Below are 24,127 nucleotides of genomic sequence, written 5' to 3'. Positions count from 1 at the left end.
CTAGTTTGCTTCATCACAGCCATATTTGTTAGGCCTGTGCAAGACACTGGCCAAAATATCCACTCTACTCTTACTGGCATCGACCACACCTACTGGGATTATTGCTGAAACCACTGGGACTCTGGTTGCTTTCAGGTGCTCAGGGCGTTGGGGTTCAGGCTGCAAGAGCACAGTTGTCAGCCTTTGCCCAGCACTAGAGGAAACCCCCCAGGATGGCCTCATCTCAACCTTGCCCACAGCCTGGCCACCACAGGAAAATACCTCGCCTGGTGTCCTACACAGAGCCACACATCTAAACTCAGACTCTCCTTGATTCACACAGCTCAGGGCAACCGGGCTATTGATCCACAAGTCGTGGTGAGTCTTTACTCAAGTGACACCCAACGACTGTCTTCCTGAGATGCTCTGGAGACAACTCAGAGACAACGATGAACCCCCATCGCCTGCTCTTATCTCCATCCATCTCTGGGGGAGAGAAGGCTCCATTGCACTCCGATATCTACAGTGTGGCAGGTAATAAGCAGTGTTACCTCAGGCCAAAACATGAAGGTGTGTATTCTCAGTCCTTGGCCCTGCTTGCTCTTGCTTGCTAACCTACCTACTCACTCTTCCTTGTTACTAAGCTTGGCTGTATCCACTCTTCTAGAAGGCAGACATGGAGCCTTTAATGACCTACTATGTTCTGAATGGTTGGATATTATCTATTGAAGTCCTAACCCCGAAGTGATGGTATTAAGTGATGGGGCCTTTGGAGGTGATGAGAGTACAAGGATGTAACCCTTATGGTGAGATTGGGGCCCTTATAAGAGACATCGTCATATTGGATTTCCAAGCCCTAGAACTGTGACCAATGAATTTCTGCTCTTTACAAGTTATCCAGGATATGCTATTTTTTAAAAAGCAGCCCAAAGGGACAGAGCCCTGACCTGCCCTATTTTCTCCTTAGAATATCTCCCTCTGGGGATCTGTAAAATACCTAAGGGGAAGGTATTCAGCTTACCCAACTTATTTTTCTAGGCATCCAGTATGGTCCACATCATTTCCAATGCACAATCAATATTCATGAGGAAAACAAGCATAATCATTATTAGAGAAAGAGTAATACCAACAGATACTACAGAGATGTGATTTATGTGATTTGAGAGGACAACAGATCTGAAGGTCTTTTATAAATTCCTCATGGTTCTACAGGGGAATTTATAATGGAATAGCCTGTGGGGCATTTAAATACAAAAGAAAAAAAATTTCTGTGTGAGAAAATTTCCTTCAAGTTTGTATTTCCAGTATTTAGAGTATCAGGATGAGAATCACAAGCTTGGCCATCAGAAGACTCATTCTCCTCCTGTATTTTAGTGAGCTTCAAGTACCTCCAAGGAAACACCTCACACTGTGCTCACCTCCTTCACTTCATGAGCAAATAACTTTGAATTTTACAAAGTATTCCAAGACCTCATCTCCACCCTTGTGGCCAGTTTCCCATATCAGTCTATGCCTTTGGGAATCAACCTGAATGCTTCTTTCAAATGATCAGTGATGCTATGAACTCTAAAAAATGACATCCATTGACTCACCCCCTGATTTAATTGTGTAATCAGGCTGTGGGTCTGTTGTTTTGGACTTTTCAATGAAGTGTGTGTTGTCAACATATTGGCTATTTTTCCCTTTCAAAAAGCATTAGTATAAATAATGTAACAATAAAGACTGCTCTTTTTTCATTGAACTTCTCTCCTCTTGCATTAGCCACCCGAGCAGAGTCTATTTCCCAGTGGATCTGTCTTTACACTGAGGCAGTCCATGAGAATAAATTCAAACCACACAAATGTCAATGGAAATGTTATTCTCCTGCATAGTATAGTCTTGGGCCCAGAAATTACCACCTTTTTCCCTTTGCAACTGATTGGGATAGACTCAAGCATCACAGACACATTTGGAGTCCAGTGTCATATACGCAATGTCATGGAAGAGAAGATCCTGGCGTCCCTGAATCACTGTTTGAGGAAGAGCCAACTTGAAGAGTCATCTAAGCAGAAATTCCCCATCACACTCTCCTAGTTTGGTGTAGATCAGTTACAGCAGCTGGCATTAACTTAATAAACACATGTCTTTCTTTTTATAAAGATTTTTTTTTATTTATTCATGAGAGACACAGAGAGAGAAGCAGACACTTTGGCAGAGAAAGAAGCAGGCTCCCTTTGGGGAGCCCGATGCGGGACTCAATCCCAGGACCCCAGGATCACAACCTGAGCCAAAGGCAGATACTTAACCACTGAGCCACCCAGCTGTCCCCCTCCCCTTTTTAAAAATATTTTATATTTTAATTTATTCATGAGAAACACACAGAGTCAGAGACATAGACAGATGGAGAACTGACACGTCTTTAACAAAATCACTATCCTCAAGTACTTTTCCATAAAAAATTGGACTTTATATTCTGGAAATGACAAAAACGCCCTCAAACTTAGGCCTTAAAAAATTACATCATAAAACCTTTTAAGAAAGCAGATCATGTTCTCTCTAAACATGTTTTTGTAAAATCATTCTGAACAATACATTCTTTTTTTTTTTTTTTTTTAAGATCTTATTTATTCATAAGAGACACACAGAGAGAGGCAGAGACACAGGCAGAGAGAGAAGCAGGCTCCATGCAGGGAGCCCCATGCGGGACCCAATCTCTGGACCCCAGGATCAGCCCTGAGCCGAAGGCAGACGCTCAACCACTGAGCCACCTAGGCGTCCCTGAACAATACATTCTTTTAAAAGTCTGTGATTTTGGTTCAGATATTTCTTATCTAATGCTCAGGCACAGCGGCTGCGTTTGTTGCCCTCCTGATAGAGATGGATGCTCTGGAAACCCTTCCCGACAACCAGTCCCGGACACAGGCAGGCCCGACCCTTCTTTCCTGGGCTCCAGGGGCTCCCGGCCGCGATCAAGGCTGGAGAGGAGGTGCTGGAGGGCGGCCTTGCTCCCCCCAGCCTGGCTGCGCTCTGCGCCCAAGAGGCTGAGGATGTGCTGCAGCAGCTGCAGGTGCGAACGGGCGCTTCGGGGCCTCTGGATTCGGGGTGTGCTCTAGTCCCCGAGGAGCTCTGAAGCAGGTGCGCCCCGGAGGCGCGCGTGAGGGTGTGCGCGCCTCGGGCGGGGCTCGGGCTCCCAGGCAGGGGTCCCGCGGGGGAGCCCCGGGGCGGCGGCGGCGGCGGCGGCAGCCTCCTCCTGCCGCCCAGGGATGGGGCCCCGCGGCGGCGGTGCTGGTCCCGGCGGCCGCTGTGTGGGGCCCGGGCTGCGCGGGGCGGCCTGGGGGGGCGGCTCGGGGCCGCGGCCCGGGTCCCCGCAAACCCGTCCTCCCGCCCCCTCCCCGCCGAGCGGGCGGCCCGGCGGCGCTTGGGGGGGCCCCCGTGGCCCGAGGGCGTCCTGCAGCCTGCGCTTGCGGCTCGGCCTGGGTCCCGGCGCCCCTTGGGCCGAGAAAGTGCAGCCAGAGGACGGGCCGCAAGACGCGGTTGCCCGAAGGGATTTGAGCCGAAGGGATTTGAGCCGCGGCGCGCGCGGGCGGGTTTGCAGCTTCGGGGTCGGGTGTGCGCCCGCCGGCGGGGCCGCGACCGGCTCGGGAGGGCGGGGGGGGGGGGCGGAGGATGGGGCGGGGGTGCGGGGGGACGTTAGGACGACGGGGCTTTCAGAAGACAAGATGGCAGTATGATGAAAAGGTTAGGCCCTGGGGGCCACAGGATGACAAGTGAGGGCATGGTGCAGCGATGGGGCGATCAGGCGATGGGGTGATGGGACAAGCTGGAGATGAAGGGACAGATGACTGGACGATGCAGTGATGGGAAGATGCGGCAATGAGAAACGAGGTGATGGAGTGATGGAGCGATGGGGCTTTTGGAGGTCGGGTGACAGGACGATGTGACACTGGGGCGATGGCACATGTGGCTACGGGACAATGGGAAGAAGGGGCGACAGTGTGACGGGGACACTTGACAGGGCTACTGGTCGACAGGTAAATGGGTTGAGTGGACGCTGAGATGATGGGACAGCAAGGGGCCGATTGGACAATGGGGCCTTGTGTGGCTGATAGTATGATGGGACTACGGGGCAATGGTGGGACAGGATGATAGGACGATAGGACGATGGGGCATTAGGCGATGTGATGATGGGGCGAAGGGATGATGGAGTGACACAGGACAGTGTGGATGGTATGACAGGACGATGGGATGATGGGACAATGATGCGACGGGAAGGTGGAGCTGCGGGATGTCAGAACGACTGGACTGTGGGACAATGGAGCAATGGTACATCAAGAAGATGGGACGATGAAGCGATGGGGAGACGGGACCACAGGTTGATGGGACGACAGGACCACATGGTGATCTAGTGAGAGGATGAAGGGAACATGGGATGATGGGATGATGGAGTACAGGACGATGAAACGCTAGGGAAATGGGACCATGTGGCTATGGAATGAAGGGACGTCGGGACTCGCCTGGACTGCAGTGAGGATGCAGTGGGCAGAACTGGTCACCAGCCAGCCTAGTCCCCATGGTCGCTGGAAGGATGGGGAGCACCCAACATGTACCCTCCTCACTTCTAGGCATATCTGCAGGTGGGACGGGGGTGTCTGTGGTGGCAGCAGGGCCACACGAGGGCCACCTGCAGATTAGGACCCTGGACACTCATTGCACATCCCAGTCACCTGCGCCCACACCACAGATTTCACAGCACATGTCAAATCCAAACTTTACACACGAAACAGCAAAACTTCTCATATGGAAAATACTCAAACTCATACATAATTTTGTAGTCAACTTTTTCGGTGGAGTAGAAATTACATTTTATTCACAGCAAAATAATAATTGAATATAACTTCACTTTTCTACCTTTGATGAAACAAACTCAATAATATAGTCAAGATTATTTCTTTTCAGTTCAGTTAAGTAGCTTTTTTTTACCTTCTGGTTAGTGAAACATCTTTCCCCGGATTCCAACTTGACTACATTGTTAAGGAGAAAAGTTAGTGTTGTTTACAAGCAGTTGAGAACATTCAGCACATTGGATCTTTCCATTTTCTTTAGTAAGATATTCATAGAATGAATGGGATTTGTTGAAATTCCATATATACTCTGCTTCTTCCTTTGAAGACTCTCAGGAACTTCCAAGTACAGGTCAATTTTCTTTAACATTTTGATATTTTGTACATCCTGGAGGTTTTGAATTAATTTAGAGTTTAAAATATTGCATTAAGTTGTTTATCTTGATTACTTAGATTTGGTGCCTTTGTAAATTGGGTGCTAGAGGGGTATACTCACTCACTATACCTTATCACTAACACAGGAAATAGCTTTTGAATTAGTGTTGTGATAATCAATGGTTGAAAATCTAGGAATATTCCATATCTCATCACCCTGTCCTTCATTTTTTAAAAACTCTTTTCCTGTTTTTTTTTTTAATTTTTAAATTTTTTCCTATTTTTTTTTCCTACACGGTATCTTAAAAAATATCCCCAGAAGAGGTCTGAATGTACCTGAGCATGAGAGAAGGGACTCTTACTCCTTTTATACTAGTCACAGAGCAGCCATTTCTGTCAGATAACTTTCAAGGTGCTGGTTCTCTACAAAGAGCTTCAAGTGTGCTGTGAGATCTGTCTCCTGTGTGTTCCAGGGACTGATATCCGAGGGAATATTGGGCTCTGCTCCTTCACAGTCCTGGAACAATGTCCCCTTCTGGAGTTTATTTGGGGGCAGGAAGCTGGCCATACACATCTCTAAGAGTGTTAAGGGAGCTGCACTGAAAGCCTGTCTTGGCTTGGCTGAATGTGGACTCTACCGAGTATTATTTCTCGTATTAATCTTTCAGGCAGCTATCATTTACTAAGGTCAGGTTTACTCTCATTTACTGTGATTCTGCATTAGGAGTCTGTAATTTGCAAACTTTATTCCATTTAATCTTTACAATTTTCTGCATGTCCATTACTAAAGCTGTCTCAATTTTTTTGAGGAAGAAATGAAAGTCTGGTGTCATTAATGTTCAGGAGCCACAGATTTCTTTAGAAAGTGGAGCTTCCTGTTGCCCTCCATGTCCTCCTCTTCATCATCTCTAAGCACTTGCCCTTTGCTACATTGACGATGCTGGTGCTCCCTTGATCCTAACCATGTCTCTACTACGTGCTTTCCCACTCCCTGGAAGGTAGTCATCATCCCTGTCTTACCTTCCTTGAATCCACATTTCCAAGCACATTGTCTTTCACATGTGTGCAGTCAGCATGTTTTGGGGAACAGTATAAAGAGAATTCTATGATTTAACCCTTGGTGTTGGGTTTTCTGCCATTATCATCTCTAGTGTGTGTCAGAATATAGGAGCCATGGCTCCCAGAAAGAAATGTGGAAAATGTCAAATTTAATGTTTATCCCTTTAAAAAGGAAATGCTAAGAGTTGAGGCAAGTTGTATTTCAGTGCATTTGAAGTGTAAAAATGGTACCCAGGATCAAACCACTGAGAACTCTTATTAGAAATGAAAAAGATGCTCAGTGGTTGAGCATCTGCCTTGGGCTCAAGGTGTGATCCCCAGGGTCCTGGGATTGATTCCCGCATTGGGGTCCCTATGGAGAGCCTGCTTCTCCCCCTGCCTGTTTCTGCCTCTCTCTCTCTCTCTCTCTCTCTGTGTCTCTCATGAATGAATAAATAAATAAAATGTTTTAAAAAAATGAAAAAGAGATAAAGCCTAAGACTCGGGTTTTTACTTCCACCTTGGGTCTCACTTAGATGAATACATCTCATTGGTCTGAGACTTCCGTCATCTTCCTTGAGTGTGTTTAATTTCCAGTGTCATAGTAAAAAGAAGTGTTAAAGTCATGATGTTGTCTGAGGCCCAAAAATAGAAGAGAACTTGACAAAAAGTGAAAACAAAATTGGGATAAGTATGGAAGTATCAGTCTTACCCTATGTAAGAATCTCATTTGCAAGAAGGTACTCAGAGCAGCTAGGCAAAGTCCCCCATAGCCAGACATTTGCATCCCCCCCACTCACCTGGGGCCTGCCAACCTCCTCACCGATGACACCAAGTCTGATGCTCTCTAGTTCTGTACCCTTAGCTGTCACCTGGCCTAGAACTGTGGCCTGCCTAAGCAGGAGACATTCACAGACCTGTGAATGGGGGAGGATCTTCCTTTTTCTCCTGCCTGAAGGACCAAGAATATTTTTACTTCTTCTTAGAAGCAGTTGGATGGCAGCCAGTTCCAAACAGCTCAGGCCACCTCTCTCTTCATGAGATGATCCAACAGATCTGCAGCATCTTCAGCATGAATGGCTGAAAGTCCTCACTGGACTTGATCAGAAGGTGAAAGATCTGGTTACCAGTTTGGTGCAGGAGATGGGGAAGGAAAGACCCCCTCTGGGCAATGATGACTCCTGCCTGCCTATGGAGAACTAATTGCAAAGTATCAGTCTTATCTGAGAAAAAAAATATATAGCTGCCATGCCCAGGACACGGCCAGACAGGAAATTCAGAAGTAGAAATCACTAAGTGCTTTTTCTGTGTGAATAGGCTCATAAGAAAGCCAAGGAATTTGAAAAGGAGACTTGGCCCCAGCCTTCCAAAATTGAGTCTCATCTACTTCTAAATGGCCTTAATTTTGTAAATATTCACTAAAATACTTTTTTGTCTGGGTCTGATTTAAAATGTAGTGAGTAATTTTTAGCGGATTATGTAACAATAATAAGAGACTATATTTTTAGAGATGTTCTAGGGTAGTAGGTAGAAATATGGGTCTAACGTTTGGCGATATGACTGGGTAAAGACTCATGTGAAAGTCATATTCATAGAGAGAGGCAATGTTTGGAACTATTTGGGAGGTTGAGACCATATCTGCAGAAAGGATGGAGTGTGATGCCTAGCATAAAATTTTGAGGACCCCTTAAGGACTCAGTCCCCTCCCCTGACAGCCAATGGACCTCAGGGTCCCACAGGCCCAAGATAGCCCTCTGCCTCCAGATCCTCTCCAGAGCCCCTTTGTCTGCCTCCCTCCAGCTCACAAGTGCATCCTTCTGAATCTGGTTTCTGTTGTGAATGGCAAGTCCTTTCCGTATTCTGCTCTGATAGGTCCTGGGCTGGGTGGTTTGGTCTTGGGAGTAATTTTCTCCCCACAGGGCCATGCCTCTCTCAGCAAAGACTGACCCTGCACTCAGTGCTCTCACAGTTCCTTCATGTGTCAAAAGCTCTACCTCTACCTCTTCCCTGCCTAGGCTCCTTACCCTCCTTTAGTCCTGGGAGGCACCCAGTAAAAAGAAAGTTGGCCAGTAGTAAGATTACCTGGGGAACGCAGGGGTGGGAGACTGAGCTGGTAGGCTTATGTGAGCGCTAAGGCAGCTTCTCCACCCCCAATTACTTAGGTCAATAATGTTTATTTTTTGTTCGTTCTCTTTCATCGTGCCTCTATCATTCACAGCTGAAATAATCATGAGTAGGACAACTGCGGCAGCACAGCTTCACGAGTGTCATTCTCCTCAGTGTGAAGATCTACAATCCAAACAGAGAGGTGATTTGTCCCTTTACTGTCTAACATACAACGTCTAAGACAGAAATAAGGTAACATTACCGGCACCCCCATTCAAACTGGGGGAAAGCGGAAAGCACACAGCTCTCGCTGGTCTATTGTAAACCTGATGCCCATTTGGGCAGGTGGTGTGGGTTTTCAGATAGGAGCTCAGGCTAACTCTCTGAGAGTTACTCTCCAGGGCTGATTTTTCTCCTCTCTGCACTTCTTAGTTCTCCCTTTAAGTTATCCTTCCTTTTCCACAAGAAGTGGCTCCTGGCATAGGCTACTTAAAAAAAAATATATTTTATTCATTTATTTGAGAGAGAGAGAGAGAAAGAAAGAGAGAGAAATAGGGGGAGGGGCAGAGGGAGAGGGAAAAACTGACTTCCTGCTGAGCAGGGAGCCCAATGTGGGACTCAATCCCAGGACCCTGAGATCATGACCTGATCCAAAGGCAAACACTTACCCGATTGAGCCACCCAAGTGCCCTATTTCTACTGCGTAGGCTTCTCAACCTTTTTCCTTTCTGGAAAATTTTGAGGCTCCAAAGCCTCTTTATTTTGTGTTATCTCTTATTTTCAACCTAAATTGATATATTACTCTACACATTTAGTTGGTTAGCTGTATATCAATTTATAATGATTGTCATTGGATAGGAGGCACACCCACCAGTCTCTTCAAATACACCCTTTTTCACTTTGGGCTACTCTCAAGGCTTCTGTGAGACAACAGTTTGGTCTCATAGAGTCCTCTTATTTAATGACAAAAATCCATGAGGCACTACCTTATGATTCTTAGAGGCCTTGTGTTTGTTTGAAAATCTATAAGGTGTGACCTTAGATCTCCTTTAAGTATTAAAAGATTTTACAGTCTCCTACTCAGTATGATCTGATAAATAGGGTTTGTTATTTACTTATTATTTTCATCACTACACTCCCAATACAAAATATCCCCATTATTACAACTTTGAAACAATTTACTCTAAAATGTATTATCCTAAATAACAATTGTCTTATTTTCACAGGTTCTGTGAATCAGAGATTTGAAGGAATGGCTGATCTCTGCCTCACAACATCTGGGGCCTCAGCTTGGAACACACCCCACTGGATGGCTGGGGGTGACCTGACAGTTGGTAGGCACTCTCACTTATATATCTGATGCTTATACATCTCAGCTGGCACTGGGAACAGGAGCATCTCACCATAACTTCTCCTTGAGGCCTGCTTTTTCTGACAGACTGGTGAACCCAGGACACTTGCACTATTTATGTGAGGACTGAGGGCTCAAAAGTGAGTGGCCCAGTGACAAAGCTGTATCACTTTTTATGATCTAACCCAGTGGTTCTCAGTGAGAATGATTTTGTCCCCCTGGAGACTTTGGGCAATGTCTGGAGACATTTTTGGGTGTCACAACTGAAGAGGGATGCTATTGGCATCTAGTGGATATAAGCCAAGGATGCTGCTAAACATCCCATAGTGCAGAGGATAGGGCCCCACGACAAAGAGTTATCTGACCTCGAGTATTAGAGTAGTGTTAAAAGTGATAAACTCTAACATGATCTTGGAAGTCACACATGATTTCTAACAAATTTTTTATAAGCAATTTCCAAGTCTTCCCATATTTAAGGGGAGTTAAATTAGATTCACCTTTTTGAGAAATGGCAAAGTCCTCAAGACACTGTGGAATGGGAGATACTGCTGTGGCCATAGCCTGTCACAGATCTCCCTGTGATTTTTCTTATTCTGCAGTGATTTTGTTGTACTCACCTTGAAGGCTATGTGTTTCTGCTCTTATAAGCAGAGCCTTTCAAAGCTGCTTTTAATCTCCCAGGAGGTCTTCAAAATCAATGTTTCAAGTAGTTCTCTTTTTATTTCAAGGGATTCGGGTATAAGATGTGATCACATTGCTGATGTTTCAATTTTTAAAATACTTACATGATAGCAATGGGAAAGTAATAGATAAGGCTTTTTTGTTATGGGTTTACCCCCATCCTCACTTTTTCTTTTCACATTAGTTGAAGAAGAGATTTTTTTCTTCTAAAACCTTTCAGATATTTAAAAAAAATTTTTTTTAAAGATTTTACTTATTTATTCATGAGGCACACACACACACACACACACACACACACAGAGGCAGAAACACAGGCGGAGGGAGAAGCAGGCTCCATGCAGGGAGTCTGACATGGGATTCAATCCCAGGTCTCCAGGATCACGCTAAACTGCTGAGCCACTCAGGCTGCCCCCTTTCAGATATTTTAAAAACAGTTTAAAACATTATTTGTATGTATAAAATAAAAGGGGTCATCTGCTATCCTCCTCACCCCCCCCAAAAAAAAATTTAGCACTGAATTATCTTCTTACCACTAACAGCATAGATGGGGCTGAAGATTGTGCCTGTTCTGGTTACTCTCACACTCCTTCCTTTCCTGGAATATAAAGAAGCCCAGCAGGTGTAGACCAACAGCAGCGAATGGATAGTCAAACTAAGTCAGATTTCTTAACCTTTGCTGTGAGACCATTCCCCATAAAGAATCATGACAAAGTTCAGTAGGAAGGGGTAGGAAGGGATTCTTATAGTGTTTAAACTTGGAAAATACATGATTCTAAGGAAATCAGGGAAAAGAATATCAGCTCTGGACTACAGTGCTTGAGCTCGTATGAACAAGTGTTCATCCTGGAGGTTCTAGGAACACAATGGAGCTGGGGTAGTCATTGGTAAGAAAGCAACCACTCGAAAGCTGAGAGGGTTGTGTGTTGTTGGCCACATTCCCTTATCAACAGGATTGAGGAGAATCCTGTTTCCTTGGAAATTATAATGCCAGGATGATGTGGAATGTAAAAAAAACCACTATATGAAGCTTTGCATTAGGGATGGAAATTGGGTTGCTGTTCTGTTGTGTCAAAGGGCCATGTGGCTCAGAGTCTTCAAGAAGAGAATAATCAGAAATTTATCAGACAAATAGATGCTAATCTATAATGTGATAGAACAGTGTTTCTCAGTACTATATCCTTGATATTAAGGATATTGCAGGTCAAATACCCAATTTGGGTAGAAGAATAGACTTGGATTGTGGGGATTGTGGTTTAGGTTAAGTCTAGGGGGAGAAATCATTCGTAGGGGATGGACAAGGCTGTTATGGAGTTAGACTATTGCTGAGATTTTTCTCTGTGCTCCTGGTCTCCTGAAAGACAGAAGCAGGGGGGTTATAAAGTAAAGTAGACTAGAGGAAAACCAATCACTCTATGCAGGCACGGAGCTTAGGAGTAGCAGGTTCTGCATGTTTCTTGTGCCTGATACCACTATCTCTAGTTATCTCCCTAATGGCACCCTGAACGTTTCTATGATTAAGTATTCAAAAACTGTACATGTCTTCAACTAGAATGGCTTGTCCTGTGACATCACTGAAATGTAGTAACTACCCCAGGGAAGTACAATTATGGACCAGAATGATCAGTTGTTTTATTATTTTTAAAAATAAAACATCCAGCTAGTGACTTGTTTATAGTTCAAGACTGGTTCATAGCTATAATAAGATGGCTAATCCTGTCGTCTCTGCATCCAATAGATACTCCACATAATCAGGATGTTCACTGGGAGCTTTGACTATCTTGAAGTGTCCAGCAGAGGATCCTAATCCATTTCTAGATATTGGGTTTGGGAGCTAAGTTGAGAGGGATCTTGAGTTTGGTCTACACATAGAGGTATTCCCAAATGGTAGCTATGAACCTGTTGCACATGGCTGACTAGCTACCAGATAAGTGGTGAGGGTGAATATAGAATCTATTGAAACCCAAGAAGTGAATGAAGTAGACAGTGTCAATGGAATCTATAACCTATTTCCCCTTGTAGGATAAAGCAAGACAATTCAGGGCATGAGTGAGCTCATTAAGGGAGAGCTGCCTTACTGGGTGTTATGCTATATGTTGGCAAATTGAACTCCAAAAAAAAAAAATTTAAAAAAGGGACAGCTGGGGGTATCCCTGGGTGGCTCAGCGGTTCAGCGCCTGCCTTTGGCCCAGGGTGTGATCCTGGAGTCCCAGGATCGAGTCCCACATTGGGCTCCCGGCATGGAGCCTGCTTCTCCCTCTATGTCTCTGCCTGTGTCTCTGCCTCCTCTCTCTCTCTATGTCTATCATGAATGAATAAATAAATAAAATCTTTAAAAAAAAGGGACAGCTTCCTTGAAGGTTATAAAACTCTTTTCCCAGTCTTTGAACTTATATGACATCTTCAAGTATATCTGAATACATGATATATGGAAGGTTTTGTGAAATCCGTGATTTTCTCTCATCTAGAGAAGGATGGAGAAATTAATAAACTGTAGTAAACATTTTGCCTAGTATGAGGAAATAAATCTTATTACTGACTTTAGGATTTTATATTGAGTATGTTTTTGCTTAACTATTTACCATGAATTTGAAGTTCCTGGATGGAAGAATGTTTCCTTCACTTCTAAGTGATAAACTATGATTTCTAACTAAGATAAAATTGTTTGAGTCAGTAAAAATTAGACCTGCCCATTGACCTACACATAAACTGACGGTGCTGACTGGTTCTTGGGTGAAATGAGGCCAAAGATGATAAACCTATACTATACAGTAACAGATTTCTGGAAGATGGACCAATAAAGGGCCAGAATACTCTATGGACTTAGACTGAAGAGGCTGTACACAATGATACATCTGACCTTGGCTGCTGTCATCAGCTTTATACTCATCTTGTTCTTTTTTTTTTATCTTTTTTTTTAATTTTTTTTAATTTTTTTTATTTATTTATGATAGTCACAAAGAGAGAAAGAGAGAGAGGCAGAGACACAGGCAGAGGGAGAAGCAGGCTCCATGCACCGGGAGCCCGATGTGGGATTCGATCCTGGGTCTCCAGGATCGCGCCCTGGGCCAAAGGCAGGCATCAAACCGCTGCACCACCCAGGGATCCCTCATCTTGTTCTAAAAGAGCATGAAATATAACTTTGATCCTGCAGCTGTATCTAGAAAAGAAATATGGAAATATGCATACCCTTGATAGCCTTCAGGAGGCCACAGTAAGAAGTTACCTGTTTTCAGTCATATCCATCATAGGAAAAGAATGCTTTATGTATGAGAATATTTTACTCTGAGACAGATTTGGAGAATTCAAAAATGGGTAGTTATACCACTCTTACTGTTCCCATAGCCAAGAAGCAGACTTTCCTTAAGCCCATAGATGGTATGCTAAAGAATTTGAATCAGCTAATTCAAAAGTTATTGTGTATCGCACGTGTGTGTGCTTGTGTATGATATTTCTGTCCAGGCTGAATGAAAGTGTATGGCTAGAGCAGTGATGTGATCCTAGGATCCATATGGGCAAGCCAATATAAAAAGCTCTTAGGATATTAAAAGTTTATCAGATTTACTTATACCTGGATATATTGCATATTACATTATTTCTTCTATTGAAAAGATTTATAAGTGTCTTCATGATGAAATTCTTTGCTAAAATAATTAAAAAGAAATGGGGAATGTTCCCCCTGTCCCTGCCAATGGCATGCAGTAGTGGGTATGGATGCTTAGATAAAATGTTGCAGACTTTTGGGATGCATGCATGGCTCAGTCGGTTAAGTTTCCAACTCTTGATTTCAGCTCAGGTTATGATCTCAGGGTCATGGGAGCCCAGAGCAGGAGTCTCCTTTGGATTCTTTCCTGCTCCCTTCCACTACCCCTCTGCTCCTCCCGCCATGTGCAGTGCCTTTGCTAGCACACTCTCTCTATAAAATATATAATTAAAATCCTTTTTTAAAAAAAATATTGCAGACATTTGATATTTGGCAACTGTATGAATTTATCAATAAAATAATTGATAATTTTTGTCTAAGCAATTTAAGTGTATTTTTATGTGATGTCAAAAAGTACATTCTCTTTGATTGTCTGACCCACTATGTACACCAAGAATTACCATAGATTTTATGTATTTAATTAGGTAATTGAGTATGATGTGAAGACTTGATACTACAAAAATTTCTTGTGGTTTTTATCATTACTGGGGTTTTTTTTTGTGTGTTTTTGTTGTTGTTTATAAGGAGATATATTTTCTGGAATCTATTTAAAAATGAGGATTTTAATTTCAACCAGTAGATGGCAGGATAATATCAGCCCTAGAAAGTGGTTGCTCAGAGACTTGTTAACAAGAAAATTGAGGAATGTACCTATTATTCATGCATTTGGTTAAGGAACACTTCACCAGTTCTGCACTATGTACAATCACCTTTAATGAACAAAAGAATACCTCTCTTTAAGAAAAAAATTAGAAAACTGCAATCACTTCTATTAAAATTACTTAAAAGACACAATGACTTGTGTCACTACTATAATTTTGCTGAAAGTATTAATGAATGTTTTAAGTTATGATACAAATAGTATGAAACAGGGTTTTTATACTATGAAGATAATATGATTTCTAAGGTGAAAACACAAGAGAATCCACCCAAAAACCTGTTACAAATCAATGACACTAATGTTTCATTCAAAACTTAAGAATTGATGTTAGTTATGATGACAGATAACCAACATGTTAAAACCATGCATTTCCTACTAATGCTGCAATAGTTTGGAATACAAGGTGAAAACAAAATTTCGAAATAGCAATCCATATACCAAAGACAATGTGAAGAAAAGATCATTGGAACTGAAGAAAGAGACTCTAAATGACCCATATAAGATTTTATTACATGATTTTAAAAAGCATAAAAATTCAGTGAGAAAGTAAAAATTATTCAAAAAGTGGTGATGGGACAATTGGATAATAATTTGAGAACATACTTTAGATTTTATGTCAGAAATCTAGTTAAAAGTGATATTCATAACAATAATATAAAATACTGGGATAATCCTACTGTATCATGGTGGGAAAAAATACACAAGAAGATATTTTAAAATGACAAAGGAAAAAGTAATTTCAGTACATTACCCAAAAAGCCTTGCATGTTAAGATATATACTCAAAGAAAAAAGATGGGAAAATACTTACTGTAAATAGAGACTAATATTAACATAAAAGCCATTTTTGTAAATTTTTGTAAATTTCAGATTGAAATCATAAAGAAGAAAAGCTATTTGAACAAGAGATAAGCAGTAAATGCTCCCAGAGCAAGCTTTAGCAGCAATAAAGCAATAGGATAAAGGAAGAGAAATGTGACATCTGTACTATGTAAACAAACAGGAAAATTATTACCAAAAGTTCAAAATGCAAAAAAGATGACATATTTGACTGCATTAAATGGAATGTGTGAAGATAGTCAAAAGGCACAAACTTCTAGTTATAAATGAGTCAGGATGTAATGTACAGCATGTGGCTATAGTTAATGATACTATCGTATATTTGAAAGTTGCTAAGAGAGTAAATCTTAAAAAGTTCTTGTTCCAAAAAAAAAGTTATATCTATATATGGTGATACTAATTACGCTGATTGTGATGATCATTTCACAGCATATACATATATCAAATTATTATGTTATGAACTTCAACTAATACATGTCAATTATATCTCAACTTAAAAAGTTGAGTAGCCTTGCCTCAATAAAAATGCTATAAATTGAGAAAAAAAAGTCTTTGTGGCAAATAGGACATATGAAGCTAAAGACAGGAACAAATGATTCACAGGTGAAGAATGTACATGCTCAATAAACAAAAATTTCAGTGTTGTGATTTAAAATATATAAACCCAAAACTGGAACTGTAAAGATACCCTTTGAAATAATCACTAAATACATTCTGCTCGAAATGCATAGTGGCACACCCTTGGAAATATTTTTCAAGAGCCTACACTATTTGACTCAGATTTAACTTCTTTAGAATTTATCACAGTCAGACATGGACAAAATTTTATGTAGGAACACTAAATCTTAATTTATAATAGTGAAAACTTGGGGTAGATATTTAAATGTACACTCATAGGGAAATAGAAAAAAGGAAGGTACATTCCTAAGTGGAAAATTTAATACTTCAAAAATAACCTATAAAAATAATTAAAACAAAAGTAAAAAATTATGACGCAAAATGCCAACTTTATTAGTACCAATTACCATTTACTTAATGCTTCTCTGTGCATGCCTTATGCTAATCACTTTGTAACATTTTCTACTTATAATTCTGATACAGAACCCACAATTATGAACTCCCATCTTAATGCCATAGACAAAAGGGTAAACTTTAGCTTTGTAAGCTTACTTACCCCAAGGTCTTTCAGTTAATAACTGGTTGAGATAGGACATTTTTTTTTTCTCTTAATGCTATGTTTCTGTAGTTTTGTTTTTTTAAAAAATATTTTATTTATTTATTCATGAGAGACACATGGGGGGGGGTGGGGCAGAGACACAGGCAGAGGGAAAGCAGGCTCCATGCAGGGAGCCTGATGTGGGACTCGATCCCAGGACCCCAGGATCATGCCCTGAGCCAAAGACAGATGCTTAACCTCTGAGCCACTCAGGTGTCCCTGTTTCTGTAGTTTTTGTTTGTTTGTTTGTTTCTGTAGTTTTGAATGAGATGTTCTGTGGGAGCTAATTTTGTCTTTATAATCAAAACCAGGTAATTTAATTACAAACCAGAAAAATTTGAACATGATTGAATGTGTTTGCTTTACAGGTAAATTACAAGAATTCTGTTGGCAAAAGCGGAAAAAATAAGTATGGATTTAAGTAAAAATAGAATGTTTTTCTTAATGCATATGTATTTGATAATTAGGGAGAAGTACATTATTTTATAATATATACACATTTTATAAGACCTGGAGAAAAAGTTATAGTGATAGCAGTGTGTGTCTTTGAAAGTTGGATTTCCTTTTATCATCCATATTTTAGGTTAGGGTCTAGCATATTTGAAAAATATTTGACAAATGTCTGTACACATGTATATGTATAATATACCCAATATTAACAAAAGTTACCCTTGGCATATGGAAATCATTGATAATTTATACTTTCTTTTATTTTCCTGTACTTTCTATAATACACATAAATTACTTCTATAATCAGAGAAACTAACAAACAGTAATTTCGAAACTTAGAAAAATAAGAAACACTAAAAGTTTCTAACGTCTATTGTGCTGGCAGTTTATCCTTTTTTTCCAGTCTTAATTATCTAATTAATTTTCCAGTAAAAAATTATCAGCTTTTGAAAATAAGATCTTTTTCCAATCATTTCAAAGCCACTGAAAATTTATCTAGAAGCAAGGAATTCCAGATGTAATTAGTAGTATTAGCCTACCATCAGTCAGCTATTGTATGACTACCAAGACAGCTGTCAACTGCAGAAAATTCTAAAAGGATGAGGTGGAGTGTGTCAGGCTGGAGGTAGGGGGTATAGGTGGAGTAGTCAGCTTATCTGGTGAAGTAGTATTTAGCTAGTTACAAAGCAAAAGAGTCAACTAATAGAAGGCAAAAACCTTTTTTCAGGGCACTTGGGTGACTCAGTTAAGCATCTGCCTTTGGTTCAGGTTATGATCTTCAGGTCCTGAGATTCAGTCCCATGGGATCCAGTCCCATGTCTGGGTCCCTGCTAAGTAGGGAGTCTGCTTCTTCCTCTGCACCCCCACTTGTGCACTCTCTCTCTCAAATAATAAAAATCTTTTTAAAAACCACAATACCTTCTTTCAACAAAGTAAAGAGGAAAGCTTATGCAGAATAGAAGGCAAACGGGGCAGTATCACCTCAGCAGGTCAAAATTAACACCAAGAGTTATATATCAAAACTAGGTAAAAAATAAAGAATAGCAGAATTACCCCTTATTATCCGTCAAGATGCAAAAAGATGGACAAATTTTATCTCAAAAATTAACTGCCTTTGTAAAACTGTAATAGATTGAGAAAAAGAAATCAATGCAAGCAAATGCCAGTTAAATTATATTTATTATATAAAGAGAACCTATAACTTGGTATGAAAAAAACAAAGCAAGTCCAATAGGTATCACAAGGGTAAAGGACATGAACATTCAAAGAGGAAACGGAGATACTCAAAAAACACAAATATTTAACCTCATTAATAAAGAAATGATTGGGATGCCATTTCTTGCTTATTCAATGCACAAAGTTAACATCAATTTCTACTTTTTCTATTTTCTAAGTGTACTCAAATGTGCTATTTTTAGTAATAAAAAAATTAGTCATTAAAAAAAACATAGAAAGTATGAAATTTTCTGCCAAGGCAGAAATCATAAAAAGCATTAAAATGAATCAACACTTGTACGGGCAGTGAAGTTCAGACCACTGGAAGCCAATTCATTTTGTCCTGGTTCCTGAGTTTTATTATGAGATTGTCAATAAAGAGAAGATTGTTCCTGATTTATATATACTATGACAATCTCCCAAGTGTAAGGGTATACATATTCATATGTATGTAAATACACACATGTAAATTTTTTCTTCAGGTTGGCAATTATTCCAATAAAGTACCTCTCTAGAATCACTCACTACCTACAAGACTCCTATGACTTCCATTTGCAGAAAAGAGGTCATTAAGATCTCCCCATGTAATTCTCAACCAGTAGGGATGCCTTTGGTATTTTAGAGGCTGAACATCTACTTTAGTACTGCCTGAAAAACAGGAATGTCCCACGCTTTCTCTGTAGCTGGCTTCTGAGAGAATCTGAAGTTGGTCCTGTTCTTTAGAAATAGTCAAAAGGACGTTTTCCTGATCTGATACAGAACTGACTATATCTCCCGCTTGCTCAGATCATAGCCCTAAGGCAGGTCACACAAAGCTCAGGATGCACATGGGGTGGAGCAATCGCCCCAAATCAAATGATCACATTAGAATGACTAAGTTGGGAGACTGAACTTAAAATCCTATCGTTTTGCTCAGCGTTATTTCTTTCTTAGCTTTCCTCATATAAGTTTTACTGAACAAAAAGGGTGGAAAATAGCAGAGCTTAAACGTATTCAGCAAAACCAACTTTCAGAAACCTGAACTTGCAACTCTATAGAAAACAATACACAAGCAGAAAAAGTAATAGGTTTTATCTGAAGTAACAATTTAGTCAAATGAAAAATTTGGTAGTCAGTTTAATATGCTGTAGCCCTTATCTATCTCAATTTAGTACGATTCTATAGATACTTATTCTCTGGTACTGAATTCCCATTTGGATAGAAATAGCTGCTAGGTAGAAGAAAAAAAATTTAATTTAGAAACAATTTTCCTACAGCCGAAATACCAATCAATTTTAAAATTATATATGTATGTGTACAGCTGTATGAATGTATATACACATGTATGTATGCATACGGATGTGTTTATGTGCATACATACCTATATTTCCTCTCTCCCTTTCCCTCTCTCCAGAGATACAAAATCCTGACTTAGGGTTTTGTACGCTGTTTATTTCTCCTATCTAGGAAACTTCACATATTCTGAATGCACTCGATCTGGTGAATTGTCAACGATGTCAAAAACTATTATGAAAAAAGGGAAGGTAGGTGATATTTGGCGACCTTTTACTATTTTAGGTCAGAGCAAGCAGCCTCCCTTCGATGTTCTGAAGTGAAAGATGAAAACTTGCAGCTTTGAAGCATAAACGAACATAATTACACATTTACTACAATCACCTACAATTTGACTTACACAACACCACAAAGACATCTAAAACATTTTTCTACATATCTTTTTTACATTTGTTAAAACAGCTGGCTATGTTAAATACATTTTCAGAATGCATTTGTTAACCATACGGATAAACACACTGAGCCAAGCAATACAAATAACATCAGTTACCATTTAACCTAATAACTGCACCAATCACTTTAAGAAGATACAATTTAAGGGGAAGTGTGAGATCATCCATGATGCACTGCAAAGGTACTACATTTTAGTCCTAAGAATGGTCTGAAGGTGCTGAAAGAGGGGATTCTCTAGAAGGTGACCCAGGGTTTTCCTCGGGTGGAAAAACTGTGAGAGTACAAGCTCGAATCCCACCAAGTGACTCTGGAAGGTCAAAAACTTTATGCCATTCATCCTTTTCTGGGTCATATTTCTGGACAATTTCTACCATACAACGATTATTCCAGGAATATCCACCCACAACATAGATTTTATTTTCAAAGACAGCAACTCCAACATCACTCTGACCTCTTAACATAGCAGCAATTGGTGTCCACTGGTCAAGGGTTGGTGAATAGTATTCACAGCTTAGAACATCATCATAATCACTTGTTCCTCTGAAGTGATTGCCACCAATGACATAGAGCTTGTCTCCCACTGTACACATGCAGTGCAGACCTCGGACTGTAGTCATTGGAGCCTTCTGTGTCCATTTGTCTGTATCTGGGTCAAAACACATGAGCTCGTTTTGGAAAGTGTCATGAGTAATTCCTCCTGAAATATACATCAAGCCTCCATACACTGTTCCAGCATGGCCATAGTGGGGCTCGCTCATTTTTGCAACATAGCTCCACTCATTCATCCTTGGGTTGTAACATTCTACTGTGGCCAGTTCACCAGCCGCACTTCGCCCACCAACAGCATATAAATGTCCTTTAAGGGCACTCAAGTGGAAAAACGTGCGCTTTTCATTTAACGATGCAACCTGCATCCATTTGTTGTACCGAGGATCAAACCTGAAAACTGTATCAACAGCAGTTTTCCCTTTCGTATCATAATTACTTTGACCACCAACTACATAAAGAAAGTTTCCAATGACAGCAATACCATGCTGGTAACGAGGAGCATCCATGGGGGCAAGAGATCTCCACTCTTGTGCCCTTTCATCATACATCCGTAATTCTTTGCTGACAACCAGCTGCTGCCTCAAAACTCCTCCTAATGTGACCAAGTGTGTCGAGTCAGATCGAATGGCAGTTCTATCTGACTGCATCACTGGCTGCATATATGGCATCATTTGGTAATTGCTAGCTTCCAAAAGCAAATTCACACAAGTATTGTCTGTTCTCATGAAATCTACTGTCTGCACGTAATTGATGAGATCCTGGGGTGTCATCAATGGAAATCGAATGTTCTTCATTAATTTTGCAGCATAATCCATCCGAGGGTCTTCCAATCTTAGCCAGCGACAGGCGGCCTTGAAGAGCTCAAGTTCAGTGCAGTGCTTAAGGCTGTTACTAGAAAGCACAAAGGCAAGCCGTTCAAAGGGGAGTTTTAGAAACTCCCCGGTACTCAGCAATGCAGGAAAATTCTTCAGGATGAAATTATTGACGTACTTATCCACTTCGATCAGATTGTAGGTGTTAGCAATCCGCCCAACTTCAACACAGTTGTCTAAAGAGACTCCCGAAATAAGGAACACCTTACAGAAGTCCAAGACGGGCAAAATCTGTAAGAAGCTGGCAGCTTCAAGGGTGTCCTGAAGATTGTCCATATTGAGAGAAAGTTTTGCAGTATAAATGAAATCAATTATTTTCTTCAGCCCAACCTTGTTCACCCCATGCAGCTTAATGCACATCAGATCCTGTTCTTTCATTCCGCCTGTGAACATTGCCTTGAAGTAATCACTAGCGGACGCCATCATAGCTCTGTGAACGGGGAAGATTTCATCTCCGTCGCCCGGGACCAGGGTCACATCACAAAGCAAGCCTTCTACTCTGAGCTGGTCGAAGCCTTGCAGCACCACCGAACTGTGAGTGTTGCTGGTAAAAAAACGCGTGGTTCCTGCCTTGCAGGGCTGTAGGTGGGCGGAGACGCCCATTTCGCCGGTGCCGAGGGACACTTTCATGGGAAAGCCTTCCTCCCGCGGAGACCCGGGCCCCCCGGGGAACGACGCTGTGGCCTGAAAGCTCTCAAGGAGACGAGCCGCGCACGCCCCGAGCAGGAGGGCTCGCTTTCCTTGATCAAGGGCGAGCGGTCACCGCGGCACCCCGCCAACACACCCGCCGGTCATCCGCTCAAAACTGGTGGCGGGCAGGGCCACGGAGGGCTGCGGACCTCAAATCTGATTGCTCTGCGGACGATTCATCACCTGAAGGCAGTGAAGCGACCCGGTTCGCCCGGTCCGGCCTGCGCCGCCGCTCCTCCAGCAGTTCCGCTCCCGGCCAAGGGGGAGGCGCCGCCACGTACTGCGGCCGGCGACGCGGCGAGGCCGGCCCACCTCAGCGCGCGGCCCGCTGCGCCCTCCGCGCTCGCTGGAGCGTCGCCGCGGACGCCGGCGGCGGTGCAGGGACGACGGCCTGGACCGCGGGCCTGGCTCGGGCCTGGGCCTGGAACGCGGGCTCTGCCCCGGACGCCGAGCCGGTCCTTCCGGAAAGGCTTGGTCCCAGGATCCCCCGGGCTAGGAGCGGCCGCGGCGGCTACTGCGCCTGCGCGCCGCCGGGCCCCGTCAGCGGGCGGGCGCGTGGGGGCGGGGAGCAGCGGTGCGGGAGGCGCCGAGGGCGGGGGCCGGGGCGGGGGTCGGGGCGGGGTCGGGCGGAGGAGCGGGCGCGGCCTGGGGCTCCAGGGGCGCCCGCGTGGTGCTGCGCGTGTGCTGCGAGCTTCTCACGGCGCCTGAGCTCTCCTCCTAAATTCATACTTTTTTTTTTTTTTTTTTTTTAAAGATTTACACTTCCTGGCTTCTGCCTTTTGAATAACGATGACGTGCGGCTTTTGTATAGATGGGAAGGCAACGGGGAAGAGGCGGCGGCCCTGGGGGCAAGATGCTTAAAACTGTTCCTCGATAAAGCACTTGGGCTATGATTTTTATCCTACACCTCAGTTACCATTTTGGTTCACATATTCAAATTACTAGTCGTTTAATACACGGATCATGGGTCTCTAAATACCAAATTGTGACCACGGCACATGAATAGTATAGCCTGGGTTTTGGCTGTGCAGTGCAATTCCGTTGTAATTGTTCTCCACTCACATTTTTATTTTTATTTCATTTTATTTTATTTATATTTTTATTTATTTATTTTTTGTTGGTGTTCAATTTGCCAACATATAGAACACCCAGTGCTCATCCCATCAGGTGCCCCCCTCAGTGCCCATCACCCAGTCACCCCCACCTGCCACCCACCTCCCCTTCTATCCACTCACATTTTTTTTTTAAAGATTTTATTTATTTATTCATGAGAGACACAGGCCGAGAGAGAGAGACAGACAGACACAGACAGAGAAGCAGGCTCCACGCAGGGAGCCCGATGTGGGACTCGATCCCGGCTCTCCAGGATCACGCCTTGGGCGGAAGGCAGACGCTCAACCACGGAGCCACCCAGGCATCCCTATCCACTCACATTTTTAGATGGCTACAGGACTTTCCAATGATTCCACATACTATAGTTTCTTTTGCCCATTATTAGTTCCTGAATAAAAACTTTGTACGTCATTGTTTTATAGACTCCAATAAACTAAAATCTCAGCACAGAAGTTTCCCCTGTTTTTAGATAAATCCTAAGGACAGGATTCAAGACGTATAAAAATTTCTTTCCAAAATATGATCACCAGCAATGTTTGTGCATTTCTCCCATATTTATTTTTATTTATTTTTCTTTTATGGATATTTTTATTAACTTGTATTTCTCTATTTAGGAGTAAATTTAAATTTTGCCATATGAATAGATGTACATTTTGACATAATTTCTTCCAACATTTCCCATGTTTTGAAGTGTCTGATGCCTTTTAAATCTATCTAGTTTATTTTTTGTATATGCAAACTAGTAAG

The 24,127-nt window shown here is 42.1% G+C and overlaps 1 protein-coding gene and 1 long non-coding RNA gene across 3 annotated transcripts in view; one reads left to right on the top strand and one right to left on the bottom strand.

The window, feature by feature from the left end:
- Nucleotides 1–168: 168 nt before the first annotated feature.
- Nucleotides 169–24,127, top strand: part of LOC144322281 (uncharacterized) — a 28,520-nt gene continuing 4,561 nt past the window's right edge. The window contains exons 1-3 of one of the 2 annotated variants that reach the window (XR_013387873.1): nt 169–513; nt 8,431–8,520; nt 9,545–9,652. This is a non-coding gene — a long non-coding RNA (uncharacterized LOC144322281). Of the gene's footprint in view, nt 514–2,616; nt 3,026–8,430; nt 8,521–9,544; nt 9,653–24,127 lie in introns of those variants that run through there. The other variant, XR_013387872.1, reaches the window with a different exon arrangement.
- Nucleotides 18,377–22,706, bottom strand: KLHL9 (kelch like family member 9). The gene has a single exon (XM_077912131.1). The coding sequence runs from the start codon at nt 22,205–22,207 to the stop codon at nt 20,354–20,356; it is 1,854 nt and encodes a 617-aa protein (XP_077768257.1). The 5' UTR covers nt 22,208–22,706; the 3' UTR covers nt 18,377–20,353.

This window comes from Canis aureus, chromosome 10 (genome assembly GCF_053574225.1).
Source record: "Canis aureus isolate CA01 chromosome 10, VMU_Caureus_v.1.0, whole genome shotgun sequence".
Taxonomy (NCBI): Eukaryota; Metazoa; Chordata; class Mammalia; order Carnivora; family Canidae; genus Canis; species Canis aureus.
The sequence above is the reverse complement of the archived record's forward strand: the minus strand, read 5'-3'. Positions and strand labels throughout refer to the sequence as shown.

Excerpts from the sequence above, each read along its gene's own strand:
- KLHL9 (XM_077912131.1), bottom strand. The coding sequence starts at position 22,207 with ATGAAAGTGTCCCTCGGCACCGGCGAAATGGGCGTCTCCGCCCACCTA.